This window comes from Polistes fuscatus, unplaced genomic scaffold, assembly GCF_010416935.1.
Source record: "Polistes fuscatus isolate 324 unplaced genomic scaffold, CU_Pfus_HIC Scaffold72, whole genome shotgun sequence".
In the NCBI taxonomy this organism is placed as follows: domain Eukaryota; kingdom Metazoa; phylum Arthropoda; class Insecta; order Hymenoptera; family Vespidae; genus Polistes; species Polistes fuscatus.
Genome location: NW_025113154.1, coordinates 59,332 through 82,623, shown reverse-complemented (window position 1 = coordinate 82,623; position 23,292 = coordinate 59,332). Strand labels below are relative to the sequence as shown.

Below are 23,292 nucleotides of genomic sequence, written 5' to 3'. Positions count from 1 at the left end.
AATCAATTGAGGACAGAAAATCCCTGACGGATATATTAGATAAGCTTGTGGCGAATACCTCTCCTCGTGAGATAAAGTTACCACCTGTAAAGTTCCGCCCTTTGCAGGAAATTTGACTGAGTGGGTTAAATTCAGTGATCTTTTCAAGGGGTTGTCAATAATAACGAACGGTTGACTCCGACTGAGAAGCTGCATTATCTTTTAACCGTGGTTAGTGGTGAGGCTGATAAGGCTATGGTCATTATCAACTTTGCGATGCTAATTATCATTCAGCTTGGGAAGCACTCGTGAGAACATATGTCAGACCGTATTTGATTACACAATCCTTAATCAAAAAGATTGTGACTGCAGATTCTTTGGATTCTCGATCTTTAAATCTTCGGCAGCTTCATAGTCTCTTCCAGGAAACGGTTCACGCACTGGATAATATAGGTGACTATGCTCAATCCAGAGATCCCTGGATTATTTATTTGATGTCCTCAAAATTAAATAAAGATATCGCGGATAAGTGGGTCCATGAGGTGACTGGCGATGAGGAACCTACTTTGGACCGATTTTTTAAGTTTATGAAAAATGAATGTTTGGCTATGGAATTTCTGAGTGAATCAGATAGGAGTCAAGAGCCGAAGAAATCAGTTAAATATTTCTCTACAGCGTTTGGCAAATGTTTCGTGTGTCACAAAGATCACAAGATTTTGGTTGTGATAAATTTACAACTATGAATATTTCCGATAGAGAAAGATTGGTTCGATCACAAAATCGTTGCATCAATTGTTTGGGCTCGGGTCATTTTTTGAGAAATTGTAACTCGAAGAAAACCTGTAATCGATGTAATCAGAAACATCATACCTTTTACATTATGAGCGATCAGTTGGAACTGCTTCGGCGGGAAACTCTGTGAAAGGGGGTTGATAACTCGTAAATATCGATGGTTAGGTAAACTCGTGGCAAATTTTTGATTACTTAAGATTTCGATATTTTTTGATGATGAAAATCGACAAACGATAATAGTTTAACACAACAACAACTTTATTTTACAAAAACTATGTATATATATACAAAAAATTGAACAATAAACAATAGTTTCCCCCGATTATACATATCCCTATCCATTTCCAGGGCCTTAGTAACATGCACTCTAACATTCTCCCCTCTCGAAAGCGTCTAGCTTTCCTAATAACGGGATTAAGTTACGCGCTGATTCGCGACTCAGACCATCTTGGGATTTGACTTCTACCACCTGAACCACTCCATGGTCCCCAGGGAAAACCTTTGTCACCCTTCCTCTAGACCACAATGTTGAGGGTTCATTTTTTCGCCTAAGTAACACTAAATCCCCCTCAGTAGGTGCTCTTCCCTTCTTATACCACTTATATCTTCGTAGGAGTTCATTAAAATATTCGTTTTTCCATTGCTTCGAAAACGAAGATATAACATTGGGAATATTCCGATAACGGACATAAGGATTTTCGGAAACATTTTTATTTAATACGAATTCACCCAAAACCGGAAACTCAACAGACGGAAACCCTGTTAGCAAATGACTAGGAGTTATTACCTCTAAATTATCTAAGTCTTCACTTAATCCTGAAAGCGGACGGGAATTTAACAAAGCCTATATCTCTGCTAAAGTGGTATTTAACTCTTCGACGGTTGGGGTCTGCCCGAGAAAAACCCTATGTAAATGAAACTTGACAGATCTTACTGCCGACTCCCAAATGCCCCCAAAATGTGGAGATTGCACGGGAATGAAACTCCACTCGATCATATTACTCAGAAGATAGTTTTTGATTTCAGGCATGCCTATCATGTGTAGAATCTCCTTTCGCGTGTTTTTGATTAGCCTATCACAAGCCACGAAGTTCCTTCCGTTGTCGCTTATTAATTTGCGACACTGACCTCGGCGAGCTATAAATCTTTTTAAGGCCATGATTAACGAGTACGCGTCCAAACCGAATACTAATTCAAGATGCAACGCCTTAGTAGCCATACAAACCATCACCGCGACGTATGATTTAACGCTTATCTTTCCTCTACCACGATACGGCCGTACGGTAATAGGACCCGCAAAATCAATACCCGAAATGTCAAACGGTTTTGTTATCGATAGTCTATATTCGGGTAATTGACCCATCTCGGGATTATAAGCAACAGAATTCTGACGTACACAAGTCATACAAGATTTTACAATGGACCTAATCGAATTTCTAAGACCCGAAACATAGAATTTTTGCCTAATAATAGACATTAATAATTTTATACCAGCATGATGATATTTCCAATGAAGATGAGTTATTAATGTTTTTAAAAAATGACCTTTCGGTATAATTATAGGATGTTTGAACGAAAAGGAAAAATTGGACTTAGCTAATCTGCCACCGACTCTTAACAGATTATCTTTATCCAGAAAAGGTGATAAAAATCGCAGTCTACTAGACAATCCAATTGATTTATTTAATTTTAAAGAATTTATTTCCTCGGAAAACTCCTCACCCTGTATTCCTTTTATTAATTTCCAGACCGCAACATCTACCTCAGCCACGGAAAGATCTCCATAATTTTTGTTCGCATTTAATCGACAGTTGTTAACAAATCTCAGAACGTATGCCCATGATCTTGACAATTTATAATACGATGATATTTTAGAAGTGTAGTCGACAAAGAAACGAGACCCCACCACAACTTTCGAAACAATACTTCGCCGTTTTTCCTCAACGGTAGAACCCCCACTCAATTCCGAGACAGGATACTCTTCCTGCAAAAGCCACGGAGGACCATGCCACCAAAGACGATTTCTCTCTAATTCCGAAACAGACGACCCTCTAGAAGCTACATCAGCCGGGTTTTCAACACTACGAACATAATGCCAACGAATTTTTGGAATTAATTCCAAGATGTGACTACACCTATTGGCCACAAAGGTAGTCCATGTAGCTGGATGTGCTTTAAGCCAAGCAAGCACAATCTTCGAATCACTCCAGCAATAGAACTCAGTCTGATAATTAACGAAAAGAGATTGCACTGAATTTATCACCTTAGCCAACAAATGGGCAGCGCACAGCTCTAATCGAGCTACCGAAATAGTCTTTATCGGAGCTAATTTCGTTCTAGAATACAAAAGACTGATTTTTACGTTACCAGAGGCATCATTAGTCCGAGCATACAGTACCGCAGAATACGCCTTTTCCGACGCATCAGCAAACCCGTGTAGAGCTCTAGATACAGCAGATCCTATCCATCTATTTATTTTAAATTTTTTCAGCTGCGATAACGTGTAACGAATTGACATCCATCTTTGATTCATATCAGGAGGCAAATCATCGTCCCAAGAAAGCTTACGAATCCAAGTCTCTTGGAACAATATTTTTAACGATACTGTGATAGGAGAGATATAGCCCATAGGATCAAATATCCTAGCAGACTCAGATAACATTGATCTTCACGTAGCACGACCATCTCCGGTTATATGATAAACGAACGTAAAGTAATCCTGATTGCAGTTCCAACTCAGACCTAAAGTCTTAACGATGGTAGACTCTTCCGATTTTATCGGTTTTTCTTCAATTCGATCCTTTTTAGATAAATCAGCTAATATTCTACGATCATTAGACTTCCACTTATCCAATTCCATTCCTGCAGATAATAAGATTTTGATAAGTTGATTCCTTTTTTCGATTAAACTAACTAAGTTATCATCCCCAAAGAAGAAGTCATCCATATATCGCCTACGAACGATTTCGGCACCTAACGGATACTCCACCTCACTGTCAGAAGCCAACTGATCCATTACTCTTAGCGCTAGAAACGGGGAACAAGATATACCATCTGTAACAGTTGTCAACCGATAAATTTGAATTTGATCACTAGGATCATCTCGCCAAAAGAATCTCTGATAATCTCGAAATTCCGGATTGATTTGGATCTGTCTATACATCCGAACTATATCAACAGTAGCTACATATCGATGAAAACGAAACTCAATCAACAGCGAACGTAAATCAGACTGTATATTCGGCCCAGTCAACAATAGATCATTAAGTGATACACCGTTATCCGATCTCATAGACGCGTCGAAGACAATTCTTAATTTTTTCGTTTGGCCCGATTCTCGGAGAATACCGTAGTGCGGCAAATAAAAATGTTTTTCAACAGTCTTCTGAATTTCAGTTACAGGAATTAATTCAATATACTTCTCTCGTTTATAATCGTTAATTAAGGCTTTATACTTTTCGAGTAATTCAGGATTAATTTTTAGCTTTTTCTCCAAGGCCAGAAATCTATTGAATGATAAGTTATATGATGATCCCAATTTAACGGTATCATTTCGCAAAGGTAAATCAACGCTATATCGGCCATTCTCTAAACGTCGTGTTGTCTCAATAAATGTCGATTCACAAAGGCGATCCTCTTCCTTCATGATTTTATCTACTGGAGGTTCCTCAACCATCCAAAAACGTTCCAATAAATTCTCCAAGTTTTCCGTTTTTTCGAAATTATCGCACAGTTACAAAGGCTAGATTCATAACCTGCCGGATAAGAGCCACCACCAACAAGCCATCCTAATTTGCTCTCCATGATCCACAATTTGTCGTTAGTCTGATAATACTTACCAGTTCCTAATATAGAGAAGAAGTGACTAACATTTAAAATAATATCTATATTAGAAGGCACGTCGAAATTCGGATCAGCCAAATCGAATCACTAGAATAGTAATTTCTTTCATGATTCGGAAGAACGCCAGTCAATCTGGACAAAATATGGACAAATACGGAAATTTGATATGAAGGATCCTTTTTAGATTCCAGATTAATTTGCAAAGAACCTCGTGATTGAACTACCTCAGATGATCCAATACCCTCGATCGGGATATTACCGCGGCCTCTTCGCAAATTTAATCTCCTTACATAATCCTCTGTAATCAGAGAGTCCTGAGCTCCAGAGTCCAATAAAACCCTGCATTCGACTGGAAGATTGTAGCCATTATTGACTCGAACAATAGCCGTGGGAAGCAGAGCTGGAGAAAAATGAGAACCAGAACTGATACTGACTTTCACCACTCCTTCAGAAGAATTAGAGGTCTCTGATTTCGATTGATTAACAAACTCAGACGATCAGAATTATGATTAGGTCCCTTATTTATAGGATGCAATAGTGTATGATGTCTTCCTTTACAATTGAAACAGATTTAGTAGAGGAGCAATTACTGACTTTATGGCCCGATCCCAAGCAATTGTAACAGCGCCCCTTATTCTTAACAAGCTTATCCCTGTCCAAAACTACCATTCTTAAGAATTTGATTGCATTTATAGATTTTGTGATCACCGGAGCATACAAAACAGGAGCCTACGAATGTTGCCAAAGTTTTTACTGTCTTTATTGTCTTATCATGACCAGATCCCTTCAGAATGAGCATCGTTTCACAACTATCTTTCAGATATTGTAATAATCTATCCACTGTTGGGGTACTGGTATCACATATCTCTCGCGCCCATCCCTCTGCAGTTTTTCGGTCAAGTTTATGCACGATCATATGAATTATCCAAGGATCGCGAGTGGAATAATAGTTTCCTAGACTGTCAAGACTATTAATAGTCTCGTGTAAAAGACAATATAACGACCTAAGAGACGTTTGCCTATTATCCACTTCAGGAGCAGATAATAGAGAAGAAATCATACTGTCTGCAACCAAATACTCATTATCGTAGTGCTCGCATAATACCTCCCATGCCTTTTCGTATTTTGATCTGTTATTGGGAAGTGTCGAATAAATGAAGCAGCCTCGCCTGACACTAACGACATCAAATAGTCCAATTTCTCAGAACCCGATAAACGAATAGAATTTTCGATCTTACTCTTAAATAAGTTTTTGAATCGGTTCCATTCGCGATATTCTCCTAAAAAATTAGGAATCTTTATCGTTGGTAACTTCGTATCCTCTTTTTTATTTTCCGTGGATATTTTACCTAAGCGCTCCAAAAGTTCACACTGTCTATCAAATATGTTAGCCAAAGATTTTCTGCCGTTTAGATTGATTTAGAGAGGTTTCAGGAGACCTATTCAATTTAACGTCTAGTTCAAGATTAATTAAAGACTTAGCATCAATATATTTGTTCTCACACTCATCAAATTCCTCCTGAAAAGCCTCCATGTCCCCATCGTTCATATTCATCATGGACTCATTTATATCCGCAAAGGCAGTTTCTAACTCCCGTAAATAGTATTCAAGGGTATAGACACTTAATTTTCTTGCCTCTAAGGCCCGCTTTTCCACTTTATCTATTCTATTTTTTAAAAAATCAATTTTCTTGCACCTAGGCATCCTGGAAAATATGGATAGTTTACAATTTTTGAACAAAGCAATAAAATTTTAACAAATTTTAGCAATAAAAGTTCGTAACAACAACAAAAAAGAAAAGAAATCTTACGATAAGGCTATAACAATCGGACTTTGTTCTTGAACGTTCGATTTTGATAACGACCGCACCCAACCAATGAAATTGAAAATAAATAAAATTTAACAAATAACCTTTTGATTTCGTTACTATCTCTGGAATGTTCTCGAACGACACCTCAGGAATAGCAATACCCACGATCTAACACCGTTTAGTAACCAATTCCACGACCCTACCCACCTTTGATTTCAGTTTAATGATGATGGAAAACTAGACCAAATTCTCGGAATACAGAAATTGATATCTGAGTAATGCAGCCACGATCCCAGATTTGATATTGATTTGATATTGGATCGTTGATCTGAATCACCCAGCCTATTGGTTCAATCTTCGAATTTGATAATTTTCTCCCAATTATTTTTCTCCGATCCGGCTCGAAGGACCAATTTTATGATAACTCGTAAATATCGATGGTTAGGTAAACTCGTGGCAAATTTTGATTACTTAAGATTTCGATATTTTTTGATGATGAAAATCGACAAACGATAATATAGTTTAACACAACAACAACTTTATTTTACAAAAACTATGTATATATACAAAAATTGAACAATAAACAATAGTTTCCCCCGATTATACATATCCCTATCCATTTCCAGGGCCTTAGTAACATGCACTCTAACAGGGGTTTTCTGGGTCACTCTGAAAGATCTCTAGAGGGACTGATTCAAAACTTGAGGAAGGGGCAAAAGAGGTGATAAAAATTCATTATCATCAAAACCATACTGCTGGTGCTGCTTTATTACCTACGGCCTTGGTCATTGTGCGTTGTGGGGACGCCTCATATTCGTGCGCGCTTTAATAGATTCTGGGTCGCAGGCTAGCTTTGTGTCTGAAAGTTTAGTACGACAGACCGGTATAGGGGAGACGTCAGATCGTATCCCTGTACGGGGAATTTCATCTTCTGGTTTGGTTTATTCTAGAGGAATGGTTAATTTGTGGATTGGATCCATTTACGAAGACAAGAAAGAATGGCTTGTGGGAGCCTATGTGCTCCAGAAGTTGACCGGCAAGTTGCCTGCTCGGGATGTGGGGTTCTCTTCAGCTGCTTTTCTTCAGAGGAAGTTTAAGTTGGCGGATCCTGATTTTGCGATGCCGTCTGGGGTTGACATAATCCTTGGTGCAGATCATTGTTTTGAGCTTATCGGCCCTGGCAAGTATATCAGCCACGTGATCATTTGTGGATTCAAGAGAGTCAGCTTGGGTGGCTTGTTTGTGGGGGAACTTGCCCGGATCCGTTAAGCATTTTGCATACCCATTGTTCTATCGTAGAAGACCAAGATAAATTGTTGGAGAGATTTTGGATCCAAGAAGAGCCACCCAACATGAAACCAGTCTCACCGGATGATGTTCCTTGCGAGTCTATTTTCAAAGAAAGAGTTGTTAGAAAGGCGGAATGGCCGATATAGTGTCACGTTGCCGATGCGTGTGACTAGACCCGAGTTGGGTGAGTCATATGATTCAGCTTTGCGCGGTTTCATTCGGTGGAGAGGGCAATGTCCGAGATGTAAAGTTTAGAGCGGAATATCTGAGATTCATGCAGTAGTATGAGTCGCTTGATCATATGAGATTGATTGCGGAAGAGGAGATCAATATCCCCGTTTCTCAGCGTTATTATATTCCACATCACGGTATTTTCCAACAGTCAAATGAGAAGTCGAAACTTAGAGTTGTGTTCGACGCGTCTATGACCTCAAATAGTGGGAGTTCGTTGAACGATATCCTTCTTCGAGGACCGAATCTGCAGCTAGAATTGTCTGACATTCTTACGAATTTTCGTCTGTACCGATATGTATTTGTGTCAGATATCACTAAAATGTATCGACAAATCTTGGTTAATGAAAGTTTCCAAGATTTCCAACGAATCTTGTGGAGAGAGAGTCCAGAGCTCCCGGTCAGACATTATCGGCTGCGAACCGTCACTTATGGGGAGTGTTGTTCTCCATATTTAGCGTTGAGAGTTCTTTTGGAACTGGCATCTGCTGAGGAGAACAACTATCCTGCTGTAGCTCGTGTGATTCGACATAACAAATACATGGATGATTTTTTAGTGAGTGCGGATGAGTTGACGGAGCTCATGGACACTAGAGATGAGTTGCGAAATATCTTGTCAACAGCTGGGATGTCTTGGGAAAGTGGGCGTCTAACGATAATCGGGTTTTGGAGGGAATAGCTGTGAGCGATAGATCATGTCCAGATTTCTCCTCACTGGAATGAGACAATCTTTTTGAAGACTTTAGGAATTCAGTGGAATCCCTCAGGGGATTATTTTTCTTTCAATCACACTTCAGTTCCGTCGCGAGGCTCTCCAAAAGATCTCTTCTGTCGGAAGGTTCTCGCATTTTTGATCCGCTTGGATGGGTTTCCCCGGTGACTCTGTTGTTCAAGCTCTTATTTCAAGAGACTTGGATCCGGGGAGTTGGTTGGGACGAGGATCTTCCTGCGGATATGAAGGAAAGGTGGTCGGTTTTAAGAGGGTCCCTGAGAGACATACGAGAGGTAAAACTACCTAGATGGATTGGAAACATGAGAGATTCTCAGATCCATGGTTTCTGTGATGCCTCTGAGAGGGCTTACGCGGCAGTGATTTACGTGAGAGTAAGGGATCAGTCGGGAATCATGGTTACGAGATTGATTTCTTCCAAGAATAAACTTGCTCCAATAAAAACTATCTCCATTGCGAAGTTGGAATTGTGTGCTGCACATCTCGTAGCTAGGATGCTGCACCACCTTCGAGACAATGGCCCCTTTTCTGGTGCGCAGCGTTTTGCATGGTTGGATTCAAAAATTGTGTTGGCATGGCTACCCACCCATCCGAGTAAGTGGAAAACGTTCGTGGCGAATCGGTGCTCGCATATCCAGGAACTCTGTCCTGGCTTAAGATGGGCACATGTGAGATCAAAGAACAATCCAGCCGATATTACTTCTAGAGGGGCAATTCCGGATCAACTCATTGCGAATGAAGTTGGTGGAGTGGACCTGAGTGGCTTTCGGAGTTTAATGCGGCGGAGCGATCTAAAGAGTTGTTTACGACTGATGAACAGCAGAAGTCTTTGGTTCTCGGTGTGGTTTGCACTGCTGCGGATTTTTTCACGGATATTGTCGATCGATTCTCTTCGTTTGTCAGATTGACTCGCTCTTTCTCTTACGTAATTCGTGCGTGCAAATCTTTCAAAACCCCCAGTCATAGGGAGATTGGTGATCTTACACCTGATCTGATACAGGGGGCGACTCTTATTCTTGTCCGGGGTGTTCAGAGATCATACTACGCTCGTGAGGTGAACTGTTGGAGCGTGGGCTCGTCTTGATCGGCAAAGTAGACTTTTCTACCTAAGTCTTTTTCTGGATGATGAGGGCATTTGAGAGTTGGTGGTCGGCTGCCCATGCTCTCTGATTTCGCGTCTAAATTTCCGATCGTAGTACCAAAGGGTCATTTTTTGGATTTATTCATTTCTTTTGTCATCATAAAATATTTCATTGTGGGGTTTCTTTGGTCATGTCTCTTGTTCGTCAGAGGTTTTGGTCACCTGGATTGAGAAATACGATTAAGGGTCATATTCGAAAGTGTGTGATATGCCTCCGTCAAAAAGCAGTTTTTTTCGCCTAGCATGGGTCATGTTCTGCCGTTCGTTTCGGGACCTCTAAGCCGTTTGAACGGACCGGGATTGACTTTGCTGCCCTTACAATGTGCGTCCGTATAAGGGTCGAGGGAAGATCGGTATGAAGGCGTATTTTAGCGATTATGGTCTGCCTGACGACAAAGGCAGTTCACTTAGAGCTGGTGTGTAATCTGAGTACGGATTCATTGATTCTGGCCTTGCAGCGTTTTATCTCACGTAGAGGGCATTGTTCCGAAATAATGAGCGATAATGGTCGAAATTTCTTGGGGTTATCGCGATGTTTGAATGATTATCGAAGAGAAATTTCGCGAGTGGTAATGGACGATGAAGTAAAGAAGTTTCTGTTAGGAAACCTTATGAAATGGAAATTTATCTCCCCATACTCACCTCATTTTGGCGGCATATGGGAGGCCGCAGTGTGATCGGTAAAACTCACTTTAAATCTCTGAGTGGTCAGATCTTAACTTTAGAGGAGATGACCACTGTTCTAACTCAAATCGAGCCCATATTGAACTCACGTCCGATCTTGTCTATGACGGATGAGGTGGAAGATCTTGAGGTGCTGACCCCGTCTCACTTGCTTAGTGGTCATCCGGTAGTGGATATCCCTGTTGTTGCCGTCCATCGGAAACTAAACCGGTCTCTGAGCTGTGGGCTTATCAAAATCTAAAGTCGAGAATCAGTTCCTTTTGGCGAAATTGGCGGCATAGTTATATGCAATCCCTTCTCAAAAATCGAGATGGATATCTGAGGGAAGAAGTCCTGAAATAGGCGAGCTCGTTCTAATCAAGCGGACTAATGATCCACCCCTTTACTGGCATCGGGGGAGAATAGTTCGCGTTTTTTCTGGTGTTGATGGAGAGACGAGGGTAGTGGAGGTCAAGACAGCAAAGGGTTTCACAAGGGAGAGTGCTCGAAATCTGGTGCCATTAAATTTGAAGCTCGATGCTTCAACTGGGGAAATGTACGGATGTGGAGGATTTGAGGCCAACTTGGGTGGCATGTTAGGAAAAACGGGCCTTGACGTGACTTGGGCAGTTCGGGCTAGATTAGCTCCTCCGAAATGTTTGGTGATTGTAAAATATAATAGAATTGTTGTTTGTTGTTTTTGTCATTGTTGTGTAAATTAAAATAAAGTTATTATTTTTCGAAAAATTCGAGAAACTCTTATCTTTTGGGTTCGTGTTGTAACAACATATAAATTTTTTAGACTCAAATCTCTTCCTGGTTTAAAAGACAACTAAAAAAGTTAAAGAGATTCCTTTGACAGCAACTATTAGCTCGAATAGGCATAAAACTAAAAAGAATCTAACTTTCCTTATTTCTCTGTATACGTAGCACGTACAAAGACAAATATTACATCCTTAGATTGCCTTAAAGAGCTTTCTTAGGACACATTAAAATTTAATCCTGAAAACAGCGCATGCTCTAGAAAAAGGATAATTGCCATAAAAAATGTGTCTTGCAAAATTATAACCGCCATTTTCTCTGCAAGTGTTAATGGAATGGTTTGAAAATTGGTTTCTTAATGCAGTGGAATGTCCTACTTTAAAAAAAGTTCAATTTTAATAAAAACGGCCTAATGAATTCAAAAACCGGCGTTAAATTTTGTAACGGCTTATTTCAAAAAATCTAATAATTAACATATAAATTTTTTAGACTCAATCTCTTCCTGGTTTAAAGACAACTAAAAAGTTAAAGAGATTCCTTTGACAGCAACTATTAGCTCGTAATGGGCATAAAACTAAAAAGAATCTAACTTTCCTTATTTCTCTGTATACGTAGCACGTACAAAGACAATGTTACATGCCCTTATAACCATTTTTGTTAAAAAAATCTTTTATTAATCGTCTATTTTACAATAAAAGATAATCTATATTTTGTTTTCTTTCATATACTTTCTTATTGAATTTTGGCAGTCAAATTTAGTTTATTAGACGACTTTATTTAGATGATATTATGTCTAAATGTATATGTATATTAGACGTTTATTTCAATATCATTTTTAGACATCTATATCAAAGACCATTTTTAGACATCTATATTAATACTACTTTAGACATCTATATTAATACCATTTTTAGACATCGATACCAATACTATTTTTAGACGGTTATATTAAGATTAAAACGTATTAGTAGAATAGGCTCACTAACTTTTTTGATGGAAAATTTAAATAAATCACTTATTTTTATTCTTTAGCATTGTTTGTGAATAAATTTTAAATAAAATGAATTTATACTTTAAATTACCAAATTTTAAACCATTTTTAACCATAATAATAAAAGTGGTATTCAAAAATTGTTCAGTATTAACTGCATCATCAATCACTGGTGACCCTTGTGGAAAACAATGTGTTAAAATTTATTAGTAGACATTATACCATTCGAAATTTATTAGAAAGTAGATAAATTGTATTCATTAAAAAAAAATTTATTTATTTTCTTGCGCTTGATAATCGGAACCAGTTCGCAATCGTAGATTCAACAATAGCCTTGTGACTGGTTTTTCAAAAAACTCTGAAAAATTATTGTTTAAAATAAGAACTCTACTTGATTTAGACAAAAATAAAATTACTTACTTAAAATACAATTATAAAATGCTGTGTCCGCGTATTTTATCTTATTATTTTTTCCTGTTTTGTTTATTGTCATTGACAATTCTTTGGCAAACATTGTGGTTAAAATATAACATATATTCCCCTTCACATCAGCTTTATAGTGCCATTGCAAAAATTGATTCTAAATAATGTTATTTTAAGTATATTACAGTTTTCATTTCGAGTAGATAACTCGAAAGGGCTATATTTTGAAAATTACTCAAATTAAATTAAGCTTTAAAAATCATTATTTTTAATCCGTTTTAATAATTTATCGGTATGAATACGTCTCAATAAATATTTGCAAAACATTAAAATCATTCTAAGAAATGAAATTATAAAGAATTCTTTTAAAAATATGAAAATTTTTTCCTTTTTTCATTAAACTAAAAAATCAAAAACGGATTTTTATAAATAAAATTACACAATTAACTAGTTATAATAATACTTACAAAAATGGTTTGGTTTTCCTCAGTTATTAAAAGGTTATTGAAAACAATAAATTCGTGCCCATTTTTTAACGGAAAATTAAATAATTCGAATCTAAAACCTTTATTTACTTGCAACAATCTATTATTTCGTGTTGATTGAACGTAATTCCAATAGCAATTCTAAAAAATACGATTTAATTTTGTAATTTTGCGAACACAAAATCTTATTAATCATAGTTTTCATACCATGGATTGCGTTATCTTTTTTATTGTCCACTAAAAATTCAGTAAATGATGGAAACGACTCCGACAAACAGTTATTAACTAAATATAATTTTCTTGAAATATAATTATCATAATACTTGATACATCAAAAAAATTAGTAGAGAAGTGCATACTTTTTTATATTTGGTTACTGCTTTAATTAAGAAGTATAATATTTGAAAAGAAATTTACTTGGATGATCATTTGATGATACATTTAGACTGTACGGAATTGTATTGAACAATTCAGTTGACCGGGTCGCCCTATTGTCTAAATTTAAATAGTCTAATTCGTTTTTGATAACGAAATTTCATTAGATGATGAAATTGCATTAATTGATGACATCGAACCACAAATTTTTTTTCCGGAGTTAATTTTAATTTTCGTTTCTTATGTTGATATTTCGGAATTTTGATTTTTGAATTTGTCAACAAATCGCTTACGTAATTTTCTGTTTCTTGAAATTCGGCTAAAAAAGTAATTATAGGTATTCAGCTTTATTTCTGCCGGTTTTGACAAATAGCTGTATCAGTGAGAGTTAGTGAAATACATAATATAAAGAGAAAGACTTGCTAAAATTTTTTATTTTAATTTAAAAACCTTAAAAAGAAAATTTCAATACTGTAGCGGTAGAAAAACGCAAATGCTATATTATTGTAAGACTAGCTAACTCGTGGCCTGCTTCGCAAAAGTCAACATTACTTTTCCATAAGTTTTATTTCACGCATTTTATTTTCCATCTCGCAGAAATATTTATTTACTAAATTTTGAAAACAAAATCAAATGGTTGTAAATTAAATTATTTGCACTACCACATAAACACAAAAATTCCGAGTTTTTGATACTTATCTTGCAATATTATCTAAACAAAATATAATGTTAAAATTCTCAAAAATTATTATTTGTGGACAATATAATAAAGCTACCCACTCTATTAGTAGTTTTGAATCACATCTTTTAACAAAAAAATTAAAACCTCAAAATTACTATTGTTGAAATTAACTCTTTTATCACGCATATGTCTGACACTAATTAAATTATTAAAATAATCCAAAATTATGTAAATTAAAAAATGGATGTTAACTCCTTTATCGCATTAATTTAAATTTTAAGCAATTAAAATTTTTTAGAAATGCCATCAGAGGAGTTAACCCCTCTATCTCATATACTTATTTTAATAATTATTACAAAAATGAAAAAATGTAAATTTTTGTAAATTAAAAATATATAGTTAACGCCCTGGAAAATTTTTTACCAAACACATTTATTAGCACAAAAAATAAAAAACCTAAATTATCAGAAATTTATGATAAGAAGGTAGGTAACCACCTGGTATATTTTTTACTTATTATATTTATTAACATAAAAATGAAAAACGAAAAATATAAGAAAATCATAAGTGGAGTTAACTCCCTTGTCACACATAAATCTAACATATATACAGGGTGTCCCAAATATAATGGATCAAAATTTAACAGATGAAAAGAACACCTAGGGGATCAAGGTTTTCCCATGCATTTTTGCTCAATCGGTCTAAATAACGAGATATGCGCAGAAACCATCATTTTTAAACAAAATGTAAATCTAATAACTTTTTACCACATGAATATTTTTTTACGAATTTTTTTTTATTTTTCTTATATTTTAAAGGCGCATCAAATAAACTGAAAATTTTTTTGCTAATCACTTCCGGTATATGATTTTGCACATATGAGGTACTCTACAAGTCTAACTAAAAAAGAAAACAAAACCTCTCTTTCTATCCAAAATGTACATTTAAAGACAAGTAATTTTCGATAGATAATTTTTGCAAATTTGCAAATTTTGGGATTTTTGCAAAAAATTTGCAAATTTTTTAAAAATTTTATACTTGCTTTATTCTTTATCTCAAAATTAAAAATCCCAATTTTTCTCAGATTTGCAAATTTTGACCTTGAGGAGAAATTTGCACTCGAATATTTTTTTTCAAAATATGATTGCCTTTCTAATTCTAAACAACATTTATTATTATCAATTTTTTCAGAATCTCTTAAATTTAAGTTATAAGCGATTGAAAGTTTTTTGCAAAGATAATTTTTGCGATTTTTATCGTTTGAAAAAGAGTTTAAATGACTTCTAATTGATTTATTAACTTTAAACATTTGTAATTTTTTTGAAATTAGTTAGATACACAGTTCATAAATAAATGATTAAATTTTTTTACTTATTCGATTGTTTATTAAATATTTTTATTATTATACACATTCATTTTTTAACATTGTGTAAGTTTAGAAACTTCATTTAGGTAAATTAATCAATTAATTAGCTATAAAAGTTACATTTGATATATTCATTTACATAAAACACTTAGGTTGTATAAAAATCACTTATTATTGGTTATTGTAAAAAACTTCCTTTATTTAAATTAATGTTTTAAACAAAGTTTTAAATTGTGCTGCTATTTTTTTGCATAAATTTTTACTTATTTTCACTTTTTACAGCACATTGACACATTTTACTAATATGAAAAAAAATTGAACCATGTAAAGTTGTGTATCTAACTAATTTCAAAAAAATTACAAATTTTAAAGTTTAATAAATCAATTAGAAGTCATTTAAACTCTTTTTCAAACGATAAAAATCGCAAAAAATTATCTTTGCAAAAAACTTTCAATCGCTTATACTTTAAATTTAAGAGATTTCTGAAAAAATTGATAATAATAAATGTTGTTTAGAATTAGAAAGGCAATCATATTTTTGAAAAAAAAATATTCGAGTGCAAATTTCTCCTCAAGGTCAAAATTTGCAATCTGAGAAAAATTGGGATTTTTAATTTGAGATAAAGAATAAAGCAAGTATAAATTTTTAAAAAATTTGCAATTTTTTGCAAAAATCCCAAAATTTGCAAATTTGCAAAAAATTATCTATCGAAAATTACTTGTCTTTAAATGTACATTTTGGATTAGAAAAGAGGTTTTGTTTTCTTTTTAGTTAGACTTGTAGAGTACCTCTATGTGCAAAAATCATATACCGGAAGTGATTAGCAAAAAAATTTTCAGTTTATTTGATGCGCCTTTAAATATAAGAAAAATAAAAAAAAATTCGTAAAAAAATATTCATGTGGTAAAAGTTATTTAGATTTACATTTTGTTTAAAAATGATGGTTTTCTGCGCATATCTCGTTATTTAGACCGATTGAGCAAAAATGCATGGGAAACCTGATCCCCTAGGTGTTCTTTATCATCTGTTAAATTTTGATCCATTATATTTGGGACACCCTGTATTTTCAAAAAATGTTTGGTAAAGATGATGTACGACTCGGCCGTGATACCGGAACACACACACATCTATTTTTATTTATATATATAAAATTACACCACCCCAATTTATCTCCAGAAATAACAGAATCGAAAACAATTTATTAAGAAAATACAAAACCAAAATACTACACTACATGTAACGTGATACTAGTGTCAAGATATATTAATAATTAAAATTAAATAATACAATACCTTTAAAAGTAATATTTTACATGTGTATTTTGGCCATTTCTCATCAAAATCTATATTTTTCGAAATACTTTGTATATCTTCGTCATTATTTGGCCAAGGGCACATATTGTCAACTATCCATTTTCTGGAACCGCCGCATCTAATTTGTTTTTTAGTTTAAATCCACACCACAAACATTTCAATTCAATTTTATTTCAACAAAAAAAAACTACTAAACACGTGTCACTGATATATCTGTGTAATGAAATGGCTGTACATTTTAAAAATATTATTGTTGAAATAAAACGAAAATGGCATAAATTTTAAAAAGTTAACAATATTATAATTCTTGGCTTATTAAAGGAGTGATAATGTAATTTTTATTAATACTATCATATATACAAAAACATTTTTTAATTATTTGGGATATCAAAACTACAAAGTGAATTAGATATGCATGAAAAGAAAATGTTGGGCAACAATTCCTTGTAGTGTTCTTTATTTTCGAATAATTCTGAAAAGAGAATTTTCTTCCCTCAAATAAATTACCATATAGTTTGGTACTATTTGATTCCTTTTTGAAATATTTGATTATTAAAATTTCACCATTATTCAACAAGCATACACCATCAGCAAAGCTTCAGAGACAAATGTATAGTTATTATTTCAAGATTTTTGTACATTGAAGTCGAATTTATTTGATATTTTAAATTTACTTGTTGATGTTCTGAGAACTTTTAAAATATGACCTCTTTCTAATAATCTTAATACAACTTGTTCTAAGGGCTTATTATTTTTTTTTAATAAATTTTTTTAATTTTGTAAATAACTTTCAAACGAAACATGAAAAGTTATCTAAAGGACCTATTTTATTCGCAACAGAAGCTAATGCAAAAAGTCCATGAGCGTTCTACGTCATAAAATTATTTATAAAGTAGTGCCGTTTGTTACAAAACATTCCAAAAGTAATTCCGCATATTCATTATATTCAGAATAATCTTGAGAACATAAGATACGAATTCCAAAATAGAATAATAAAAAGTGATTATATTATCTGCACATAATATGTTTTAATAAATAGGCCCAGTATACAATAAAAGGATCTAAATTCACTCGCTTTCCATACTTTAATTCTTTAATGCTTCTATTTTTCGTTGAAATTCTTTACAGAAATAAGGTCTTACACTTAAAAATATTGAATCAAATTTTTCAATGTCAGAAGAACATAATTTACTATCTCCTATGAGAAACCAATAGGATATCATTTTTTTCATTACACCAAGTAGAACTAAATGCATATAATCTAATGAATTTGAGACACCATTTTTATTGACATACTCTCAAGTATTGATGTACCAGTGTGATGATCTTTATTTTTTTTGTTTAAAAAATCTTCATCTGTGTATAATTTATTTTTTTGATGAAAATTGTATGATCTGGTTTTTAATATTTCCTTGTCATAGCAATAATTGCAACTATAATACCGGAATGACCTTTTGTATACAAAATATATGATCTTGCAGGTGTATCTCATATAATACATCTAATAGATATTTTATAACGACGACCTAAAATTTCAATCCCTTGTTCATGATATTCTTTATAATCATTTGAAAATTTTTCAAAAAAATTATTAAATGATTTTGGTTTTCGTTTCCACAATATAGTCCAATATAAACACATCACTTTTTTTGTTTTGAGAAACACAGTAACCTAAAATTGGCCAAAATTGCTTCGTCGAAGAATATAAATAGGTAAGCCATCAATATTGATGTCCATTTCATTAAGTTATTTTGAATATTATTTACAATAAAATCACTATTATTTTCTAAACCAAATTTTAATCCAAAATGAAAGTATGAACCCCGGGTCAATAAAGTAATATTTAATTTTCGAGGTGTTTTCAATAATGATCTCACATCAATATTTTCAATACCTAAATTACTTATATTTGACGATTTTAATAATTTAAGCAAATCTGTAATGAATTGTCGATTAAACCAGGATATTTGTGGATTAGATTAACGAAATTTGACTTGAAGCTGTTGCTTTTGATGTGTTCAATTTGTTGATAATCGTTGCTAATATTGTCACTTTCATCACTGTTAAGAATAATTAAGAAAAAACGAAAACTAATTATTAAAAAAATCAAGCAATATTATTTTAGTAGTTATTGAAAATATATATGAAAAAAAAAAGTTTTTTAAGTGAAATTATATTTTGATTAATTAACATGGTCCTTCGAGCCGGATCCTTCTAAACGAATTGAAGTTTAAGAAGTTTTGAATAGTGGTATAGCGTTATCACTATATTTTTATCGATTAGTCATATCGTTGACTTATCATTATTAAAAATCGTTTTATTACATCAGTAATTGAACGTTATTATAATTGAAGTTTAGTTATATCGTTAACTAAATATATTCAATTAAATTTTAATTATCAAAAATTAACTTATCTCCGGTAAATATGAATGAGGATCTTGTGAAATTACATCGTAGACGAGGTGTAATTAAAGCTAGACTTACAAGAGCAAGGAGATTTTTAGAATTAAAACCTAATGCTTGTAAAAATGAATTAACAGTAAGATTAAATGATATTAATGCGGCGTTTAATGATTTCCGTCAAATACAAGATATCATCGAAACTAAATGAAACAGTATTGAAGATGAAGAAATTCAAAGAATGGACTTAGAAAATAATGGTTTTGAACTACAAGCTACTTATCAGGATCGTATAGACGAATTAGCAACAAGCGTATCAATTCAAAATACGAATGTAGAGTTACCCACCGATAATCGACGTAGAGGCCGACTTCGTCCATTGGATATGCCGAAATTCGACGGCCAAGTAAGTGGTTGGTTCTCATTTGCTGAAAGTTTGAATCTTTAATTAATAATGATCCCTTATTAACTAATATCGAAAAATTTCATTATTTGAAAGAGGCATTAGTAGGTAAAGCTACAGGAGTATTAGATTCTATTAAAGTTATTGGAGAGAATTATCAATTAGCATGGGAAACTTTGACAAAAAGGTATAATAATAAGAAAATAATTGTTAATTACCATATGAAAAAATTGTTTTCCCTTCCTTACATGAAACTTGAAGAGTTTCATGAATTAAGAAATTTATTAGATTGCACTCAAAAACAAATAAAGGCATTAAAAGCATTTAATGTGCCAACTGAACATTGGGATCTCGTAATAATACATTTAATAACATCAAGACTGGCTTCGGAAACTAAAACATTATGGGATTCGTCATTAAAAACTGATGATTTACCAACATTAAAAGATTTAGAAAATTTTCTAGAAAATAGATGTTACGTATTAAGTAATAAAATAATAGAAAAATCAAAAAAGTCCCATCACGAAATTAAAACTAACTTATTTGTTAAGGTCGAAAAGAGTTCGGAAAATGCGATCACTTGTAAAATGTGCAAAAATAAACATTTATTACATCGATGTTCGAAATTTTTAAACAAAACTCCAAAAGAAAGATACAATTTTGTAAAATCTGAAAAGCTATGTCTTCGTTGTTTTGATGTCAATCATATTTCGCAAAGGTGTCCAAGGGCATTTTCTTGTTCTATTTGTAAAGCAGAACACAATTCTTTACTTCATTTCGAAGAAGAATCAATTAATTCCAAAGATTCTATTTCAGTTTTAAGAAGTTCTCAAACAAATTTACATACAGCAAATAACGTCTTTAATCAAGTTTTATTGCCAACAGCTAAAATTATAGTTGAAGATGCTAATGGTATAGCATATAACTGTCGAGCACTGTTAGATTCAGGATCGCAGTCAAATTTTATATCCAAAAGATTAGCTGATAAAATAGGAGTTGAATTGAGAAGAGAAAATACTCTAATCAATGGTTTAAATTATTCTAAATCAAATACACTTTTTAGAATCGATTGTAATATTGCTTCACCGGTAGGAAACTTCCGTAGAAATGTAGATTTTTAGTTTTACCTAATATAACTTCTTTATTACCATCTAAAGCAATCGAAACGAAAGATTGGACGTTTTTAGAACGCTTTAGATTGGCTGATCCCACATTCTTCATGCCGGGGAAGATCGAAGTTTTGTTGGGAGCAGAATGGTATGAAGAAGTACATCAGGAAGGCATTTTTAAGGAAGATGATAGATTTCCTACACTTAGGAAAAGTGTTTTCGGTTGGACAGTTATTGGTAAAATCGATCAAATATAAGTAATGTGATTAAATCCTACAATTGTTATGTATCTAACGTAGAGTTGTTAAATCAAATTCGAAAATTTTGGGAGATAGAAGAAATCGTGGATTATGAAAAACACAATGATCATCCTTGTGAAATAATTTTTAGAAAAACTTCAGAGCGTGAATCGGATGGAACTTTTGTCGTGCAATTGCCATTTGACGCTAATTTATCTGATAAAAAATTAGGAAATTCTTATGACACTGCTAAAAGACGATTGTTACAATTAGAAAAAAAGTTATACTCAAATAATTTATTCGAAAAATACCGAGCAGTAATAGAAGAGTATATTAACTTAGGATACTTTGACAAGCTTAGTAATGATCAAATAAAGCGTTTACCTGAAGAAAGTTATTATTTGCCACATCATGCAGTTATAAAGGAAAGTAGTTGCACTACCAAACTCAGAGTGGTTTTTGATGGTTCCTGCAAAAGCTCTACGGGATTTTCTCTAAATGATTTACTTTTAAATGGACCCGTAGTACAGGATGATTTATTTTCTATTCTCATTAGATTTCGATTTCATAGAATAGCATTTGTTGCAGACATTGAAAAAATGTACAGAATGATTAGAGTCTCAGAGAAGCATACAGATTATCAAAGAATATATGGAGATCAAATCCTGAAGATGAAATTACTGAGTACCGTTGTAATAGAGTAATGTTCGGTCTCAAACCTTCAGCCTTTTTGGCTACTCGTGTTCTATTAGAATTGAGTCATATAAATTCTACTCTTTTTCCTGAAGCATCTAGAATTATAAAAAATGATTGCTATGTTGATAACGTAGTCTCGGGTGCAGAAAGCATAAGTATTGCCCTAGATTTGCTAAGGCAACTTATAGATATCATGAAGAGTGGAGGTTTTAACTTAAGACAATGGTGTTCGAATGAACAAAAATTGATAGATTGTTTACCGGAATCTTTACGAGATAATAGCATATCGTTTACGGATCATTCTGAATCAATTCAAACATTAGGCTTAATCTGGAGACCTTTTGAAGATAACTTTAGTTTTAAATTTTCGATTCATAATGAATCACTTACTAAGAGACAACTTGTATCTGAGGCTGCAAGGATTTTCGATCCTTTAGGATAATATCTCCGTTAACTATTAGAGCCAAAATATTGGTTCAACTATTATGGCTCACTAAAACTGCATGGGATGATCATCTTGACAAAGATTTTTTACAAAAATGGAACAAGTTTAGATCAGAGTTGCATATTTTTCATCAACTCACTATTCCTCGTTTTATTTCTCAGCATATTGATCGTCGTGTTCACTCCATGCATATTTTCTCTGACGGATTAGTGTCGGATCTTTCTACCAAGGCGTTTTTAGCTTCTTTTACTCGATTTATCGCTCGAAGAGGTAGGCCTAAAGATGTATATTCTGATAATGGACGTAACTTTATTGGAGCGAAATCGCATTTGGACAATTTACAACATATGTTACATTCGGGAAAATTTAAAAACGATTTGGAAAGCTTTTTTGCTTCAGAATTTATTACATGGCATACAATTCCTTCATATACTCCTCATATGGGAGGCCTTTGGGAAGCTGGAATCAAATCTGTAAAAACGCATTTGAAAAAGGTTATTTCTGATTGTCCGCTTACTTTTGAGGAATTTTATACTGTTCTGACGCAAATAGAAGCTTGTTTAAATTCTAGACCTTTGACTGGTCATCCAGATAGTCCATTAGAGCCTTTTGCATTAACTCCAGGACATTTTTTAATTGGAGCTCCGTTAGTTGCGTTACCAGAAATTTACTAGAAAGTCAAATCAATTTAATGACCGATGGCAGCTCATTTCGAAATGAAATCTACAATTTTGGAAAAGGTGGTCGTTGGAATACCTTTCTAGGTTGCAACAAAGAACCAAATGGAGTTTTAAAGCAAAAGAATCTAAAATTAGGTGAAATTGTTTTAATTAAAAACAGTCTTAATCCACCTTTAAAGTGGCCATTAGGACGTATATGTGAGTTACATCAAGGTAAAGATAATTTAGTTAGAGTCGTATCATTAAAACGGTAAACGGGATTGTGAAGCGTAGCGGCCATCATTTATGTCGTTTACCTATTGACATTGGAGAAGTTCTCAAGGTGGGGAGTATGTTAAGAATAATTAAGGAAAAACGAAAACTAATTATTAAAAAAATCAAGCATATATTTTAGTAGTTATTGAAAATATATATGAAATAAAAAAGTTTTTTAAAGTGAAA

At 33.6% G+C, this 23,292-nt stretch overlaps 3 protein-coding genes across 3 annotated transcripts; 2 read left to right on the top strand and 1 right to left on the bottom strand.

Moving 5' to 3' along the window:
* Positions 1-1,615: 1,615 nt before the first annotated feature.
* LOC122524520 lies at positions 1,616-3,433 on the bottom strand. The gene has a single exon (XM_043646834.1). It carries the CDS (start codon positions 3,431-3,433, stop codon positions 1,616-1,618), a length of 1,818 nt encoding a protein of 605 aa, XP_043502769.1.
* A 15,871-nt stretch (positions 3,434-19,304) lies between these two features.
* LOC122524519 lies at positions 19,305-21,734 on the top strand. Its single transcript, XM_043646833.1, has 7 exons — positions 19,305-19,444; positions 19,496-19,692; positions 19,779-19,869; positions 19,960-20,271; positions 20,401-20,753; positions 20,840-21,028; positions 21,091-21,734. Exons 1-7 carry the CDS (start codon positions 19,305-19,307, stop codon positions 21,732-21,734), a joined length of 1,926 nt encoding a protein of 641 aa, XP_043502768.1.
* A 622-nt stretch (positions 21,735-22,356) lies between these two features.
* Positions 22,357-22,845, top strand: LOC122524518. Its single transcript, XM_043646832.1, has one exon. It carries the CDS (start codon positions 22,357-22,359, stop codon positions 22,843-22,845), a length of 489 nt encoding a protein of 162 aa, XP_043502767.1.
* The last annotated feature ends 447 nt before the right edge of the window (positions 22,846-23,292 follow it).

What these genes read in the sequence shown, in the direction of transcription:
- LOC122524518 (XM_043646832.1), top strand. Translation starts at nt 22,357, where the DNA reads ATGCATATTTTCTCTGACGGATTAGTGTCGGATCTTTCTACCAAGGCG.
- LOC122524520 (XM_043646834.1), bottom strand. Translation starts at nt 3,433, where the DNA reads ATGTTATCTGAGTCTGCTAGGATATTTGATCCTATGGGCTATATCTCT.
- LOC122524519 (XM_043646833.1), top strand. Translation starts at nt 19,305, where the DNA reads ATGAATGAGGATCTTGTGAAATTACATCGTAGACGAGGTGTAATTAAA. An exon ending in TTAAATGATATTAATGCGGC is followed by an intron (nt 19,445 to 19,495) that starts GTTTAATGATTT and finishes TAAATGAAACAG; the next exon opens with TATTGAAGATGAAGAAATTC. An exon ending in AATGCGATCACTTGTAAAAT is followed by an intron (nt 20,272 to 20,400) that starts GTGCAAAAATAA and finishes TATTTCGCAAAG; the next exon opens with GTGTCCAAGGGCATTTTCTT.